This window comes from Myotis nattereri (assembly GCF_964212035.1).
Source record: "Myotis nattereri genome assembly, chromosome: 7".
NCBI classification, from domain to species: Eukaryota; Metazoa; Chordata; class Mammalia; order Chiroptera; family Vespertilionidae; genus Myotis; species Myotis nattereri.
In genome coordinates this window covers 53,564,440-53,579,712 of record NC_138082.1, presented here as the reverse complement: position 1 = coordinate 53,579,712, position 15,273 = coordinate 53,564,440, and the positions used below count along the sequence as shown (strand labels likewise).

At 44.2% G+C, this 15,273-nt stretch overlaps 1 protein-coding gene across 1 annotated transcript in view; it reads right to left on the bottom strand.

The window, feature by feature from the left end:
- DPP4 (dipeptidyl peptidase 4) overlaps positions 1-14,485 on the bottom strand; it is a gene marked incomplete at its 5' end in the record, with an annotated part of 86,172 nt that extends 71,687 nt beyond the window's left edge. The window contains 2 exons of the mRNA XM_081095210.1: positions 13,871-13,955; positions 14,480-14,485. Of these exons, the coding sequence (XP_080951336.1) occupies positions 13,871-13,955; positions 14,480-14,485 (91 nt within the window). The remainder of the gene's footprint in view (positions 1-13,870; positions 13,956-14,479) is intronic.
- Between the last annotated feature and the right edge of the window lie 788 nt (positions 14,486-15,273).

Here is a 15,273-nt window from a genome sequence, read left to right as displayed (position 1 = left end):
CCTCAGCACCTATTCAATTTCTATTCACTGCTCACTCCTGCCTTGTTCTTAAGTTTGCACAGGGTGTGCTGATCCTAAAAACTATTTACCTGACCCTGCTGCTTCCTCAAGCCATCTCTTCTCAAGTAAACAGTCCACATCTGTGGCCTTTATTTTCTCAGGGCCCCTCCTTGTGCCTCTGGATCAGTCCCTTACTACTTACGTCATTTCTCTTTCCTTATCATCTTTAATAATTATTTGCTATACCAAAAAGTTTGCCAATTAATCAAATAATTTTATATCATTATTAAAATATTTACTCTGAACAGTCTTATCTTAAATAGACTATAAGTAAGCTGGAAGAATGAGTTTATTTTACCTTTATCAAACAGCAGCTAGCACTGTGCTCTAGCGATAGGAGGTACACATGATCTAGTACTGGATGACTCAACTTTATATTTATGAATGTAAGTATTTTTATCAGAATAAAGCAACATTAAAAATCTTTCATCAACAATTTTTTTTTTTCGCATGAGCTCTAAGATAATCCCTTTAATTCACCAAATACTTGTCAGGTTGTATTGGGTTGAAGAGTCCAGTTGGAATCTTAGAACAGGACCTTATTTGGAAATAGGGATTTGCAGATGTAGTAGTTAAGATGTGGTCAGACTGAATTAGGATGGGTCCTAAGTGCAATGACTGATGTCCTTACAAGAAGGCACGTGAAGACATACTTTTGCTGACTTGGAGATAGATAAGACCATGGGGAGACACAGAAGGAAGAAGGCCCTGTGGAGATGGAAGCAGAATTTGGAGCTTCCATACAGCTACAAGCCAAGAAACACCAATGATTGCCAGGCAAAATATTCAAGGGCGCGAGACAAGTGTTATTACAGTACCTGTCTCTAGAACTGTTAAGATAATTTAAAAAGTTGAAAATATATAAAGAATAATAATTACAAATGCGTACAGAATTCTTCCAGTGTGCTGGGGTGTTCTAGGGACTGTATACAACTTATTCTCATTCCCATTTTACAGGTAAGGAAACTGAGGCACACATAGGCTTGGACAATAACTGGACTCAAGTCCATGACTAGTGAGCACCAAGCCACATCTGAACTATACAATGTGGCTGCAAAACTTGTGATTATAACCATTCTTCTAAACAGTCCAAGTATCTGGGAAAGTGACTACACATAGTAAATGCTATGTTGGCAGTTGTTGTGAATTAGTGTAGATGCATTACACTTTATGGGAGTGTTTGTATTCAAAGTTTGGTAGGTTACATTAGAACGTAATTTGTTCTAGTGCTACTCAGTCAAAGGGGTACCAATTCTTCCTAAAAACCACCAGAAGCTAGGAAGAGGCCAGGAAGGATTATTCTCTGGAGTCTTCAGAGGAAGCATGGCCCTCTCAACACCATGATTTTGAACTTCTAGCTCTCATAACTGTGAGAGAATAAGTTTTTGTTATTTTAAGCCACCCAGTTTGTGGTAGCTTGTTCTGGTTGCCCTAGGAAGCTAGTATAAGCACTCACTGTGTTCTTCAATGTTTAAGGCACTAGCTATAAGAATGAGTAGAACATGAAAACTCCTGCCTCAGAAAGCTTACATTCTAATGGGGGGACACATAGGAACATATAGTAAGTAAATAATGCACATGTTAGGTGGTAAGTGCCACAGAGAAAATGAAGTAGGGAAGGAGTGACAGGTCTGGGGACACTGCTGTGATAAACAGTATGTATGGTGAGGGAAGGTCTCACCGATAAGGTGGCATTTTAGCAGATGCCGAAAGAAACTGAGGGGGTGAGCAATGGACAGGCCCAAGGAAGAGGAATCTTGGCAGAAAGAGCAGCAAGAATAAAACCTCTAAGTCATGAGTGAGAAAAGGGAAGAGAGTAGGAGAGGAACTCAGAGAGGCAAGGCAGTGGAGCTCAGGTTACAAGGGCCTTGTTAGTCATTGTAAGGACTCTGGTGTTTATTCTGAGGGAGATGGGAAGCCGTGGGATGGATCTGAGCAGAGGAGGATGTAATCTGACTTATGTGTAAAAATGATCACTGTATTAGCTTTCTATTGCCGTGTAACAAATGATCACCAATGTAGCGGTGAATCCAATGTAAATATTAGCTCAGAGTGCTGTAGGTCGGAATTCCAGCCTGGCATGGTTGGGCTCTCTGCTCAGAGTCGCAAGGTTGAAATCAAGGTGTTGGCCGAGCTGAGTTCTCACCTGGAGGTGCTGGGGGAAAAGCTGCTTCCAAGTTCAGCAGGTTGCTGGCAGGATTCAGGTCCACATGGCTGTAGGACTGAGGGCCCTGTTTCCTGCTGGCTGCCAGCCTGGGGCTGCTCTCATCTCCTAGAGGCCAGCCACATTCCTTGCCATAGGGTTGCTTCCATCTTCCAAGCCAGCAGTGGTCTGTCAAATCTTTTTGTCAAATCTTTCTCAGCTGATGACCTTGCTTTTTGTCTTCATGGGAAAATTAAAGCCATCAGAAGAGAGCTTTCTCAATTCCCTCCAGCCTGTGCACTCACCTGCACTGCCTCTCCCCGGGCAATGGATGAACTCTCCCAGCACCTGCCCAAGGCCAGTCCTCCTTTGTGCACAGGCCCAACCCCCTTTGCCAGATGTGTCCATCTGGCTGCTGTGAGCAGCCAGAAAAAATGCTCTAAAGGGCTCATGTGATTAGATCGGGCCTTTCTTAAAGTGGAGTGTACCATAGAACATAACCTTATTACCAGAAATAAACTCAACATATTCCCAACCTCAGAGATTAGGCAGGGATTAGTACATGGGGGAAGGCAGAAAAATTTGGGAGCCATTTAAAGTTCTTTCTACTACAATCACCTTGACTGTTGTGTTGAAAACATACTGTAGGAAGATAGGAAAAGAAATAGGGAGATTTTTACGATAATTCAGATGAAAGGTGATGGTGTCTTGGACTAGGGTGGTAGCAGTGAAGGTGGTAAGATATGGTCAAATTCCGAAAGAATATGAAGGAAGAAGTGATAGGATTTGCTGACCATTGGATATTGAGTGTGAATGATAGGGAGGAGTTAAGGAGTGTGAATGAAAGAGAGGAGTCAAGGAGAACTGCATGGACTTGTGCTTCAGCAACTGGAAAAATGGAATTGCTATTTGCTAAGAGACAAGCTATGCTAAGGGAGGAACAGGTTTGGGGGGATAAAAGCTTTTGGGAGATGCTACTTGAGATGCCAAACACACCCAAACGGGGTTGTCCACATAGTAGTTGCATATATACAATAGAGTTCAGGAAAAGAGTCTGGCCTGGAGACATAAATTTTGGCATTATCAGGTTGTAGATGGGGTTTAAGGCCATGGGATGAATGAGATCACCTAGTGGAAAGAGGGAAGGAGTTCCAGGATGGAGCCCTGGAGAGTGGTTCAAGGTTAGAAGTCAGGCACAAGGAGGAACTCCCAAGGAGAATGAAAGGGAGCATGTAGAGAGGTGGACAGCAACTAGGAGAGAGGGGAACCCCAGAGGGTGCTGAGAAGGGGGATGATCAACTGACAGGGCATGAGACACTCAGAGGAAAAGCTGAGCTCTGGACTTGGTAACATAGAGGTCAGGGACCTTGGTGAGAACAGAGCTGTTTTAGTGGCTGGGTGACCATAAGCCTTACTCCAGTGGGTTTAGGAGGGAGCCAAGAGAGAAACTGCAGACAGTGATATTAAACTCTTTGAGGAGTTTGTGGTAAGGAGAGCAAGGAAAGAGACTGGGAGATTGGTAGGGATGTGAGGACCAAAGAGGACCTTCCTTCTTTCCTCCCTTCCTTCCTACCTCCCTCCCTCCCTGCCTGCCTTCCAGGATGTGAGAGATTACAACATGTTTATAGAGAGAGAGGGGAAATGGAGATGCAGCAGGCAGGGCAAATAGCTGGAGCCATGTCTTTGAGTAAGCAAAAGGGGTTGGGCCTGTGCACAAAGGAGGACTGGCCTTGGGCAGGTGCTGGGAGAGTTCATCCATTGCCCGGGGAGAGGCAGTGCAGGTGAGTGCACAGGCTGGAGGGAATTGAGAAAGCTCTCTTCTGATGGCTTTAATTTTCCCATGAAGACAAAAAGCAAGGTCATCAGCTGAGAAAGAACATAGTGGGGCCGGGGGGCTGGAAGCTTAGGAAGAGGAGAGACAGGAGAGAGGCCATCAGGAGAGAGGGCTAGTGAGCAAGTGGGGAATATGGGGCATTGCCAGACAGTACCAAGGGGCCACTTGATGGTGGGTTATGGATTTTATTTTCAATGCAGTCAAGCCATTTTCATGCAGATTAATTTCTTCCTTCTTGGAAATTTTACAACAAAGATTTGTCATCAATTAGGTTATTTTTCTCCATGTCACATTCAACAGGAGGTAGCTTCTAGATATTGTGAAGTTATTCTGTTTGCCTTTATTTATTTATTTACTTATTTTATTTTGTATTATGGCCATGAATTATTTTAAGTCCTACTTTCCTGGGTCGACTTTTGGAGATCTAGTTTTTGCCATGTATTTTTAAACTTTGTCCATTTTATTTTATGTTGACTGTGCCACATTTTCCATTATGAATTGACATGATAAAATATGACATAATAATGATATAATGATAAAATATTACCGTTTATATGTGCTTTTTATGAGCAATTTGAGAGTAATTTCCCTCAGATGTTTCTGACCCACTCTATTGTCTCAGATTTATATCTTAAATGATGTAAAATCAAATCTTCCCTATTCTTTATCACTTTGAATACCAAGAGAAAGCAAGTGCTGGCCCCAAAATACCCTCAGGATTAAAAAAAAAAAAAAAGGCAGCATCAAAACACTCTGTTTTGCAATAAACTCATGTGGTTAAGAAAGAAAGTGAGAAGAGGGGAAGGAGAGGGTTATATGCTCATATTCTTCGGAGATAGGAGCTGCCTTGACATCTATTTAATATATATATATACACTTGAGAGAAAGAGATTTGTTGTTCTACTCATTTACGCATTTATTAGTTTATTCTTGCATGTGCCTGGACCAGGGATCAAACCTGCAACCTTGGTATATCTGGATGGTGCTCTAACCAACTGAGCTACTATTTCCTTTTGTTAGCAAACTAAAATTTTTAATGTAATGATCAAAGGGTGGTTATAAAGTATATCATATGCCTTCACAGACAACTCCCAATCTTTCAGAATTCCTAATTCAACTTAGGTAGTTAACTTTACTCTTCAACCTTCCTTTTCCAAGTGCTAAGGAAAGAGTTTCCTCCTTGTCCCAGAAAGATGAGTCTTGATTAATCTAGTCCAAGCTTGGTAATTCATTCCCTTTGCCAACGATCCGTTTTGAAGTGGACAAGTGACACAAATCTGGCCAACAAGACATGAAGGAAAGTTATCTTGGGCTGAAGGACTTCTGAAATGTTTTTTCCCCCTGATAAAACAGATTGTCTCCCTGATAAGATAGCATCCCTTCTGCTTGTGAAGCAGCTGTGTGAGCAAATGATGTGTTGTTGCAGCAGCCACACTTGCCCCTAGAGGACAAGCTTGAGAACAAAAGCCAACAGTCTGAGAATGGCAAAGCTGAAAGACAGAACGAACCTGGGTCCTTGAGGATGTTGTTGGATCACTGCGCTGTCTTACTTCTGCACTTCCAATTATATAGCATGCTAATAATATCACAATAAGAAAGAGGAACATTTAATACATGTTGAGGAGTTAATAAATATGGCATCTGGCCTCTATAGGCCAAAGTTCAAACCCTTGGTCAGCTTTTCTGTTACTTGTAGCCAAACACTGACACACTCCTCATACAGAACCAGGGGATGTGAATTGTTGAGCTCTACACATTTGTTGAACTGCACACCTGGCACCCAGTCCCATGGCTCCAGGATTGGAAGGTGTGTGTTTAGGCCTATAAATTATTAACTCTTTGAGTTTGGTTGTTTTCTGTGCAGACTTGCCTGGGCAGCATTTATCATTTGCTTTTTAATGTTTCCATTGCACTTAGATCATTTAATGGAGAGACATTTAGCACTTTTTATCATAGTTGATGCTTACGTTTCCTTTAAATTTGTGAATTATTTGAGGACAACGGTCTTACCTATCCTTTTTATATCTTTGGTGACCACCAAAGTGCCTGGCTATAGAAAATGCTCAATTAACATGTGCTGACTTGGAGAATTACTTTCTATTGACATGTGTGTGCTGGGTGCACGATGCAGAAGGCCCTCCTGAGCTCGGCAGTGGGAAGGGGAAGCAGATTCTTTAGGAAGAAGAGTTAGGTCAGAGGAACCTAGTAGATTAGCTCTTGTCAAAAGGACACAGTCATGCGGACACGAGAAAATTCTGCACTTTGATGATCCAGCAAGCATTTAGGGAGTCATCCCTGTCTCTACTCTTCCTCATTCTTTTTCTCTTTTTAAGGGTAGTAAAGATTGACTTATTTATTTATTTACTTATTTTTAATCCTCACCTGAGGATATTTTTCCATTGATTTTTAGAGAGAGTGGAAGAGAGAGGGAAAGACAGAGAGAAATATCAATGTGGGAGAAACACATCGATTGGTTGCCTCCTGCACTCGCTTGGGACCAGGGCCTGGGCCAGAGAGGAGCCTGCAACCAAGGAGCATGCCCTTGACTGTGCCCTTGACCAGAATTGAGCCTGGGACCCTTTGGTCTGCAGACCGTTGCTTTATCCACTGAAGCCAAACGGTCTAGGGCTTCCTCACTCTTCATGTTCCCATACATTATGACTTACCATCAAAATACATCTTGCTCTTTTTTTTTTTTTTTAGCATCTCCAATGCTATCACTCCCTCCAATCTGCCATCTCTCACCTGGACAAACCAACCTTCACCCCCTGCCGCCATTATCTACACAGTGTCAGAGACATATTATAGAAACAGAAATAAGAGCCTGCCACACTCATGCTTAGAGTCAAGAGAAATTCCTCTCTGTGTCCCTCTGTCCTCTCTATCACACTATTTTTGTCCTAGCAGCTATTACTGTCTGATATTACTCATGTGCTTGCCTACTACCCATTGCCCCATAAATTATAAAGGTCCATGGTAGCAGGCTCCTCATCTCTACTGTTTAGGACCAGATCCCTGCACCTTCCATAACACCTGCCATGCAGGGAGCATTTAATACATGTTGAGGAGTTAACAAATATGGCATCTGGCCACTATAGGCCTTAGCCTTGAAGAGGTTTTAAATGGAATTAAATAATAAAGAAAAGCCACAGGGAAATGAAGCTGTCGGTTAAACTCATGGACCTGAGCTTGAGCGGGTGGGGTTTTAAAGCAACTGGGAAAACAAGAAGAGGAGGTTTCAGCCCTACAAAGATGGTATAAGATGACAGGAGCCATCAAGACAGTTTTGTGGGACCCAGTGTGAAGTCAGAGAAGGGATGGGTGATAGTATCCACCTGATACCCACCCCGTAGACTTCCTCTTTCTCCCTCATACGTCCTGAATCAGAGTGGCCCCCAGATGTCATTATTAAAGTCCCTTCTGGCTTTGGCTCTGCTTTAAATTACCTCTGCTTTTTTGGGCCTTAGATGCTGAATTGTGTGACTTAAGCTGAATTCTGTGACTTTGGTTTACTTCCCCAGTGAACCAAATAATGAAAAAATGTGCACGTTAATGTGTACTCTTAACTAAAGCAAATGGTTTATCATTAAATTAAAAAAAAAACACCTTCCTAGGAAGTTATAATTTTGAAGTGCAATATAAAACTTCAAATACAGTACTTGGCAAAAATAAAACAGCTAACTCTGAAGTTCCAGTTTTGTGGTTTCAGTTTACTCTAGGTTGAGAGACACACCTCTATTGGAAGTCACAATGGAGCTATGAAGACTAAAGGTAAAAATATTTACAAGCTACTGATTTACAACAATGAAAGTCTAAGCATCAAGCCATAAAGCAATGATTTATCATTAACTTAAAAAACTCTCATCAAAGCATTTTTTCACACAGTTACGTATGGGAACCAGCAGCCTGGAGGAGGGCTAGAAGTCAAAAGACTTGGATTCCCAAGGCCTAGTACTTACAAAGCCCCGGCTTCGATGCTTCAGTTTCTTCAGTGTATAAAGTCAGGCTATTAATACCTCTTTCTGATGTGGTTGTTTCATGAAGATCAAATGAAATAATACAACATCCATTGGAAACAAAGCAAGTGTAATTCAGTGCAAGAAGTACATCTGGAACTACTACTACTACTAAAAACACTAAATAAGTCCAGTCAAAAGCGTGGGGTATCAGTCCTGGGCTGGAAGGCGTTGCCTATCTACAGCTTATACAGGAAAGGAGGCAGCAACAGCCGGTGCTTTTCCTCAGGACACTTAGCATCCAGGGATTGATTAGCAGTCATGACATTATAATCCAGGTATATGAGTGGGAATTTGTAACGTTTATGCAAATACGGCCTCATTAATTTTATACTTGATCACTAACAGAACGATTTGGGTTCAAGAACACCAGCTCTAACGTCACATTGCCTAATTCTAACTCGGTGCAACTTAGAGCAAGTTCCTTAGCTTTTCTGGTAGCCAGCCTCCAAGATGGCCCCAGTAATATCCGCCACTAGCACCCATGCCCTTGTGTAATGCCTCTCACACTGCAGCAGGGTTGCTCTGTGTGACCAACGGAATACAACAGACATGATGGTTGTATAGCATTGGTCACACTTCTGAGGCGAGGTCATAAAAGGCACTGCAGCCTCCTACATGGATCCTTCATTCTAAGGCAGTGGTTCTCAACCTGTGGGTCGCCAACCTGTGGGTCGCGACCCCTTTGGGGGTCGAATGACCCTTTCACAGGGGTCGCCTAAGACCATCGGAAAACACATATATAATTACATATTGTTTTTGTGATTAATCACTATGCTTTAATTATGTTCAATTTGTAACAATGAAAATACATCCTGCATATCAGATATTTACATTATGATTCATAACAGTAGCAAAATTACAGTTATGTAGTAGCAACGAAAATAATTTTATGTTTGGGGGTCACCACAACATGAGGAACTGTATTAAAGGGTAGCGCCATTAGGAAGGTTGAGAACCACTGTTCTAAGGGAAGCCAGCTGTCCTGGTACCCTATAGAGAGGCCCACATGGTGGGGAACTGAGGCCTGTAGCTATTTACAGCAATGTGAGAGAGCTTGAAAGTGGATCCTGTAGCCCCAGTCAAGCTTTCAGATAATACTTTGCCTGCAACCTCCTGACAGACCTTGACCAGAGCCACCCAGCTAAGCTGCTGCCAAATTCCTGACACAACTATGACGTAACAAATGTTTGTTGTGTTAAGTTCTGGGGTAATTCATTGTGCAGTAATAAATCATTAAAGCAACTTCTCAGTTTCTGAAAACCATCTGTAAAAATGGGGATGATAATAGTATCCTTTTCAAAGGGTTATTGTAAGAATCAAATGAGAAGTATATTAAAAGCCCTCAGCCCCATACCTGGCACACAATGTTGGCTGTTATTACATCTTTGCATACCTTCTTTTCCACAAGCAAGGTGATCCCACATGCATTTACAGTCACAGTCCCTGTAGGCCTTAGCACTTTGTTAAATCATAAAATTTCAAGTATATAGATCCAGCTCTAGTCAGTCCCTTTCTATGGCTTTCTCTAAAACCATCAATTGGGCAAAGAGTCTTCCCTTTTTCTCTCTAATCCCTTTTGGGATGAGCAGCAAGATGTCTAAGAGAGAAAAATCAAAGGCACATGCTATGGCCAGGGAACCAAATGCCAAATGAGCCGGCCTGAAAAAGACCAACCCATTGACCTTATGAACACTCAACAATGGCTGACAATAGTTAACTGAGCTAACTGGAGTCAATGCGAGCTTTCACAGAGCTCACTGTTTAGAAATTGCCCCTGAAATATACAAAGCTTTCATTCAGGCTTATTTCTGTGCTGGTAAGCCTGGAATAGATGCTGAACTTCCTCAGGCAAACTTCATAGATGTTATCTTTCTTTCTTTGATTATTCCTGTCTCCTTCACATTTGGGTTTTCTTTTGTTACTGATGGATGGGTGAGCAGTCAAATTTCCTATGCACTGCAGAAAGGTATTGAGGAAATTTACTGCTAAAGCAGTGCAAAGGAAAAAAGAACATCTATGTTTCTATTCCATAGTAAAACTCAATAATAAAATCATTTGACAAATAATAAAATGAAGTAATAAAACCATGTGACAAACATTTTAAAAACTCAGCCAATCATATAATTTAAAGAGGGAAATAAAGAGATCAAAGTACTGAATGAGACGGTTCTATTGCCACTAAGCCATGAGGACTTCTATAATCCATTATGAGTACAATATATGTTTTACTGCTGATCCTCTGGGAAAAGAATGCTTAAATATGTAATATCCCTTTTAGGAGGCTATTTTAGAAATTTAAAACAAAACACAATCCTTTTTTTGTACATAAAAAAGGAGGTGAACTTTTAATTTTGCTTAGTGAATGCATAATTCCTGACATCAAGGAGTTTTTATTCTGAAAAACATATAACATTAGTATTAAGTAGGCTTCCCCCCCCTCCCCCCCCCCCCCCCCCCACACACACACACTCATTTTCCACCTCCTTTCTGGGTGTGTCTAGTTCTGCTGAAGTCATCCTTTCATATGGAAACACTTAACCTTCTCTTAAACCAGTCTCTCAGGGGATGAAACTGAGTTTGCTCATTTCTTCCTCCTTACTTTTGGCTGTTTATTTCTTTGCTTTCCACATAATCTAGCATTTTGTTTTGTTTTTCTATCAAATTATTCCTTCATTCCTTCCTTTTCTCTCTTTTTTCCTTTCCTTCCCATTTGTATTTCCACTCTCCTGCCTCACCTCCTCTCTTCCTTCCAGGTATGTGTTTGATTTTAAACCTAGATTGATGATATGAAAGACATTTTTGGGGTAATAACTCTGAATTCTTTGTAATAATGCAATCTCTTACAGTGGCCCAGCCCAGGAAAGGTATGGCTGATTTAGCAAAAATTCTGTGTCAAGGCAGGAATTGAAACATGGTGAGTTCCCTTTTCTCCTCAAATATGTAAACTGTAAATGCCATTTAAGAAATATGAGGAGCCCTGGCCGGTGTGGCTCAGTTGGTTGAGCATCATCCCAAACACCAAGAGTTCAGTGGTTCAATTCCCAGTCAGAGCACCTGCCTGGGTTGCAGGCTCAATCCCCGTAGGGGGCATGCAGGAGGCAGCTGATCAATGTTTCACTCTTATTGATATTTCTCTCTCTCCCTTCATCTCTCTCTAAAATCAATGAAAAAAACATATTCTTAAAAAATGTATGAGGAGACAACTTCACTGGTGGTATAAATAAAGCACAAAATGAAAGCACATCTCCACCTAGTTTCCCAAGAATTGTCCTTAGCCAAGCTCCCCTTACTTCCTGTGTTCCCAAAAAGCAAAACCTAATCATCCACATTTCTGAGTAGCTCTTTACAGTATAGGCTCTACATTCTGGTCTGCACCACCAGTCTCCGGGGATACGTCCCTTGATTTCCCTCCAGCCTTGCTCCACTTAAACTCACCTTCCTACTGTCATGCCCAAGGGTTCAGGCATGCCCAGAATTCTCCAGCAGTTCTTCATCCCCTACAGGTTAAAATCATATCCTTTTCCTGCTGCCCACCTTCCTCTCTTGCTCAGAGTCCTTTTATAATCCCAGATTAGAGCATGTGATCTGGTGTCTCTGTGTTGACACAAAAGGCATTCACATTCTTTCTAGAAAAACCTGACCTCCAGAGCCTGGTGTTAACCATTCAAGACTCCCTGCATAGGAAGCTTCTTGGGAAGGTTTCCCCATACGTTCCCAGAAAGATCCTTCTAACCCCAGGGAAGTTTGCTCAAGCCTCACTAACTTGTCTTCTTGAGTCACATTCATAGGTGAAGACGTGAATCTCTGGGGAAGACCCTATCAGAGAAGATGTTCTTGAGATATTTGTTCAAATTTCATTTGCAGAGAAAAACTAAGTACTCTTTAAGGGAGGGAAATGATAAGACAGACAGCCCCTCCCGGGCTTCAGGAGCCACTCAACGAAACAAAACACTCCTAGTTTAGCCACCAAACCCCTTGGAAGACAGTTTTGTGACCTAAGCCCCTAGGCCAGTGGTCGGCAAACCGTGGCTCGAGAGCCACATGCGGCTCCTTGGCCCCTTGAGTGTGGCTCTTCCACAAAATACCACGTGAGGGCGCGCACGTACAGTGAGATTGAAACTTCGTGGCCCATGCGCAGAAGTCGGTTTTCGGCCTGGGCGAGTCTATTTTGAAGAAGTGGCGTTAGAAGAAGTGGGGTACATTCGCTGAGGTCGACCCCTCAGATTGAGGACGTTTTTAGCAAAGGCCAGTTTAGGAGTACCCTAATTAAGTTAATAACAATGCACCTACCTATATAGTGTAAGTTTAAAAAATTTGGCTCTCAAAAGAAATTTCAGTCGTTGTACTGTTGATATTTGGCTCTGTTGACTAATGAGTTTGCCAATCACTGCCCTAGGCCATTTCACTGCCATCCCAAGTGGCTTATCAAAGTAGAGTGTTCCGTCCCCTAAGGCAAGTTCTGGTAATTACAGTTTTACCTATCCTTCCTGAGCCATGTGGTGGCTCAGTGATGTTTTGGTTACTTTGATTTGTTTGCATATGTGTCCCACTAAATTACTATGAACTTCTTGAGGTCAGAGTTCTTTACATTTATAAAATTTAACCTTTGTCTTTGCAGCCACTAGTACAGTGCCTGACACATAATGTAAGAGGTGAATATTTGCTTGTATGAATGACCCATTCTTTGGCTTTGTGTGTGTGGTTGTTTAAATATACAAAGTATCATTTTATAAAAAGAGTTAAAGTTCAACAGTTCACAACAGAGTCAAATGTGTGACTGATGCCTGACGTGTAACAGTCTAAAATGGTAGTAACCATTGCTTTGAGTCAGTAAAGTCATTATCAATAGGTCAACACATTCAGTTATTTAACCTTTGGCACCTTTGCCCTGGAACTGAAACTGCTGGGCAAACAAGGTTTTTGATAGCTCTATAAACCAGTTCTGAACAGAGATTTGGGTAGCACACCCTCAGTATATAAGCACTATCCACACACTTCCTGGCTGACTACACCATCCAGAGTGGATGCTTCAGCTAGCTGCCCAGCATGTGTAACACTGAACTGACAATAAATCTTTAAAAGGAAAGTTGGACCGAGGAGACCCAAACTAGTTCTTCTCGAATGCTCACATCGACAGCGCGTGTTCCGTTATATGAATGTTTTATATTAAGAGCTAGGGCTGAACTGGAGCAGTTGGCCAAGCTGAAGGAAATGAAGGTGGCTTTAAATGGAAGAACCCACCAAGCATCACTGCTTCTACCCCGCTCTGAATATCATCATGTAGTCCAGCAGCTTCATGATTTAACTCTGAAATACTTACGTCTCTAACTTCTATAAGTGGCCAAACAGTTATGGTCCCTCAACCCACCTCTGAGGGGTTTCCCTCATTCCTGAAGGGAAACTACCTGGGGCGCGGTGCTCTGTCTTCTCCAAACCGCATTTTGGGGCCCACACCCCTGTGACATTTGATATCTTTAAACACTGCCTCCTTTCCTTTGAAGACCACAACCACGAACATTTAAAAAATTAATTTGAATTTAATACAAAAAAATCCTAACCCGCCCCGCTCCCCTAATTTCAGGAGGTATGTGTTGCTTATACCCAGGCTCTTGCAGCATCAACACGGGAGACCCCGCGGAAGTCCATCTAACTGCTACCCCAGAAGCAGCAGCAACGCCTGGGACGCCTCAGCTACAACCTGTCACACGGGTCCCAGCCCCCGACAACATCCCCTGTCCCCCTTCCTGTAGTGAAACAGAAGCAGATCCTGGTCTCCAATGGTCGAATCTCGTTCAAAGAGGACAAACTTACTACCTTTGCTCAGCAGAACCGCGGGCACGGTGATGATGGTGATGAGCGCCGCAGCCCCCAGCAGTCCCAGCAGCACCTTCCATTGCGTCTGCAAGCGGTTAGATCAGTCCAGTTAGATCAAGCCCTTCAGCCCTCGTCGGGGTGAGGGGGTCGGGACCTGGGCTTGCACCCCTGGCCATGGGGAGTGGGGGGGGGTTGCCGGGGGGCGCGCATTGGGAGGGGGCCCGGTGGGCTGGGAGGGTTGGGAGCCAGTGGGAGGTTGTAAGAGCGGTCGCCCTTGAACTTGTGACCTCTGAGCACATTACCCTTTGCTTCTGCTAAGCCTGCACGTCAGAAGCGCAGTGAGAGTTCTGGCGTGCGTTTTAGGGGTGTCTCTCCGGGTCGTCCGAGGCTCAGCGCCCGGGTCCTAGCCGAACCCCGCAGGTCCCAGAGGGAGAGCCGAGATCTAGAAAGTCCCTTCACCTGTCAGAGGGCCGCCCTGGCGCTGCTGCCTAAGGAGCCCCCTGGTTCCGCTCCGGGGGACTTGTGGGATCATTTGGGGAGAGTTTGGTGGAGAGGCACCTACACCTCGACCCTGGGGCTGGGGGAGCGGGAGGCGCGCTACTCACTCACCTTCATCGTCGGCGGCTCCTCGGAACTGAGCGTCCGTCCAGAGCGGGGAGGCAGCAGAAGTCAGACTCGCCCGGGACGCGCGTCCAGCTCCCCGCTCCCCGCCGGCCCGGAGTCACTCGGCGCTCCAAGTTTCGGCCCCGAGTTAAACATTAGCGAGGGCCCGGCCCGCTAGGCATAAAGGGCTGCGGGGCAAGCTGCGGGGCAAGGCGCGCCGCCTCCGGACACTGGCATCCCGGCCGGGGGGCGCCAGAGAGGCACCTCTCCTGCGCTGTGCGGGGCGCCCGGCGGCAGCCAGGGTGCGCTCCGTGCGGGGGGGGGCCCGGGACTCGCGGAGCGGGTGTGAGACCCCTATGGGGATACGCTGGCGCCCGGGATCCCACGCGGCGTCCCAGGTGGCAGACGCCGGGACCTGGGTCTGTTTTGTAAGAAGCCTTGGAGCTGAGCTCCTGCAAGCTCGCGTGGACAGGCAGAGCCCAGAGAGGGCATGGGCTCCGTGCGCTCACACAGCTAGCTCACTGTGAGCAGCTGCGACTAAAGCCCAGGCCTCTCTCTAGCCAGTGAAAGGTGTGTTGGGGAGAAGGGGGTGTTTAAAGCTTCTGGATGGCAAAGCGAGGGAGAAGGTGAGTGTTCACATATGAATGAAACTTAGAGGCTAGGTATCTGGATTCACCCTCAACAGGGAATTTCTGGCTTGCTTTGCAGGCTTACCTTTTCATCAAGATGCCAAAAATAATAACACTGACTCTGGTGTGGAATCTCCCCCCCCCCCCCCCAGGCGTTGCTCTAAGCATTTG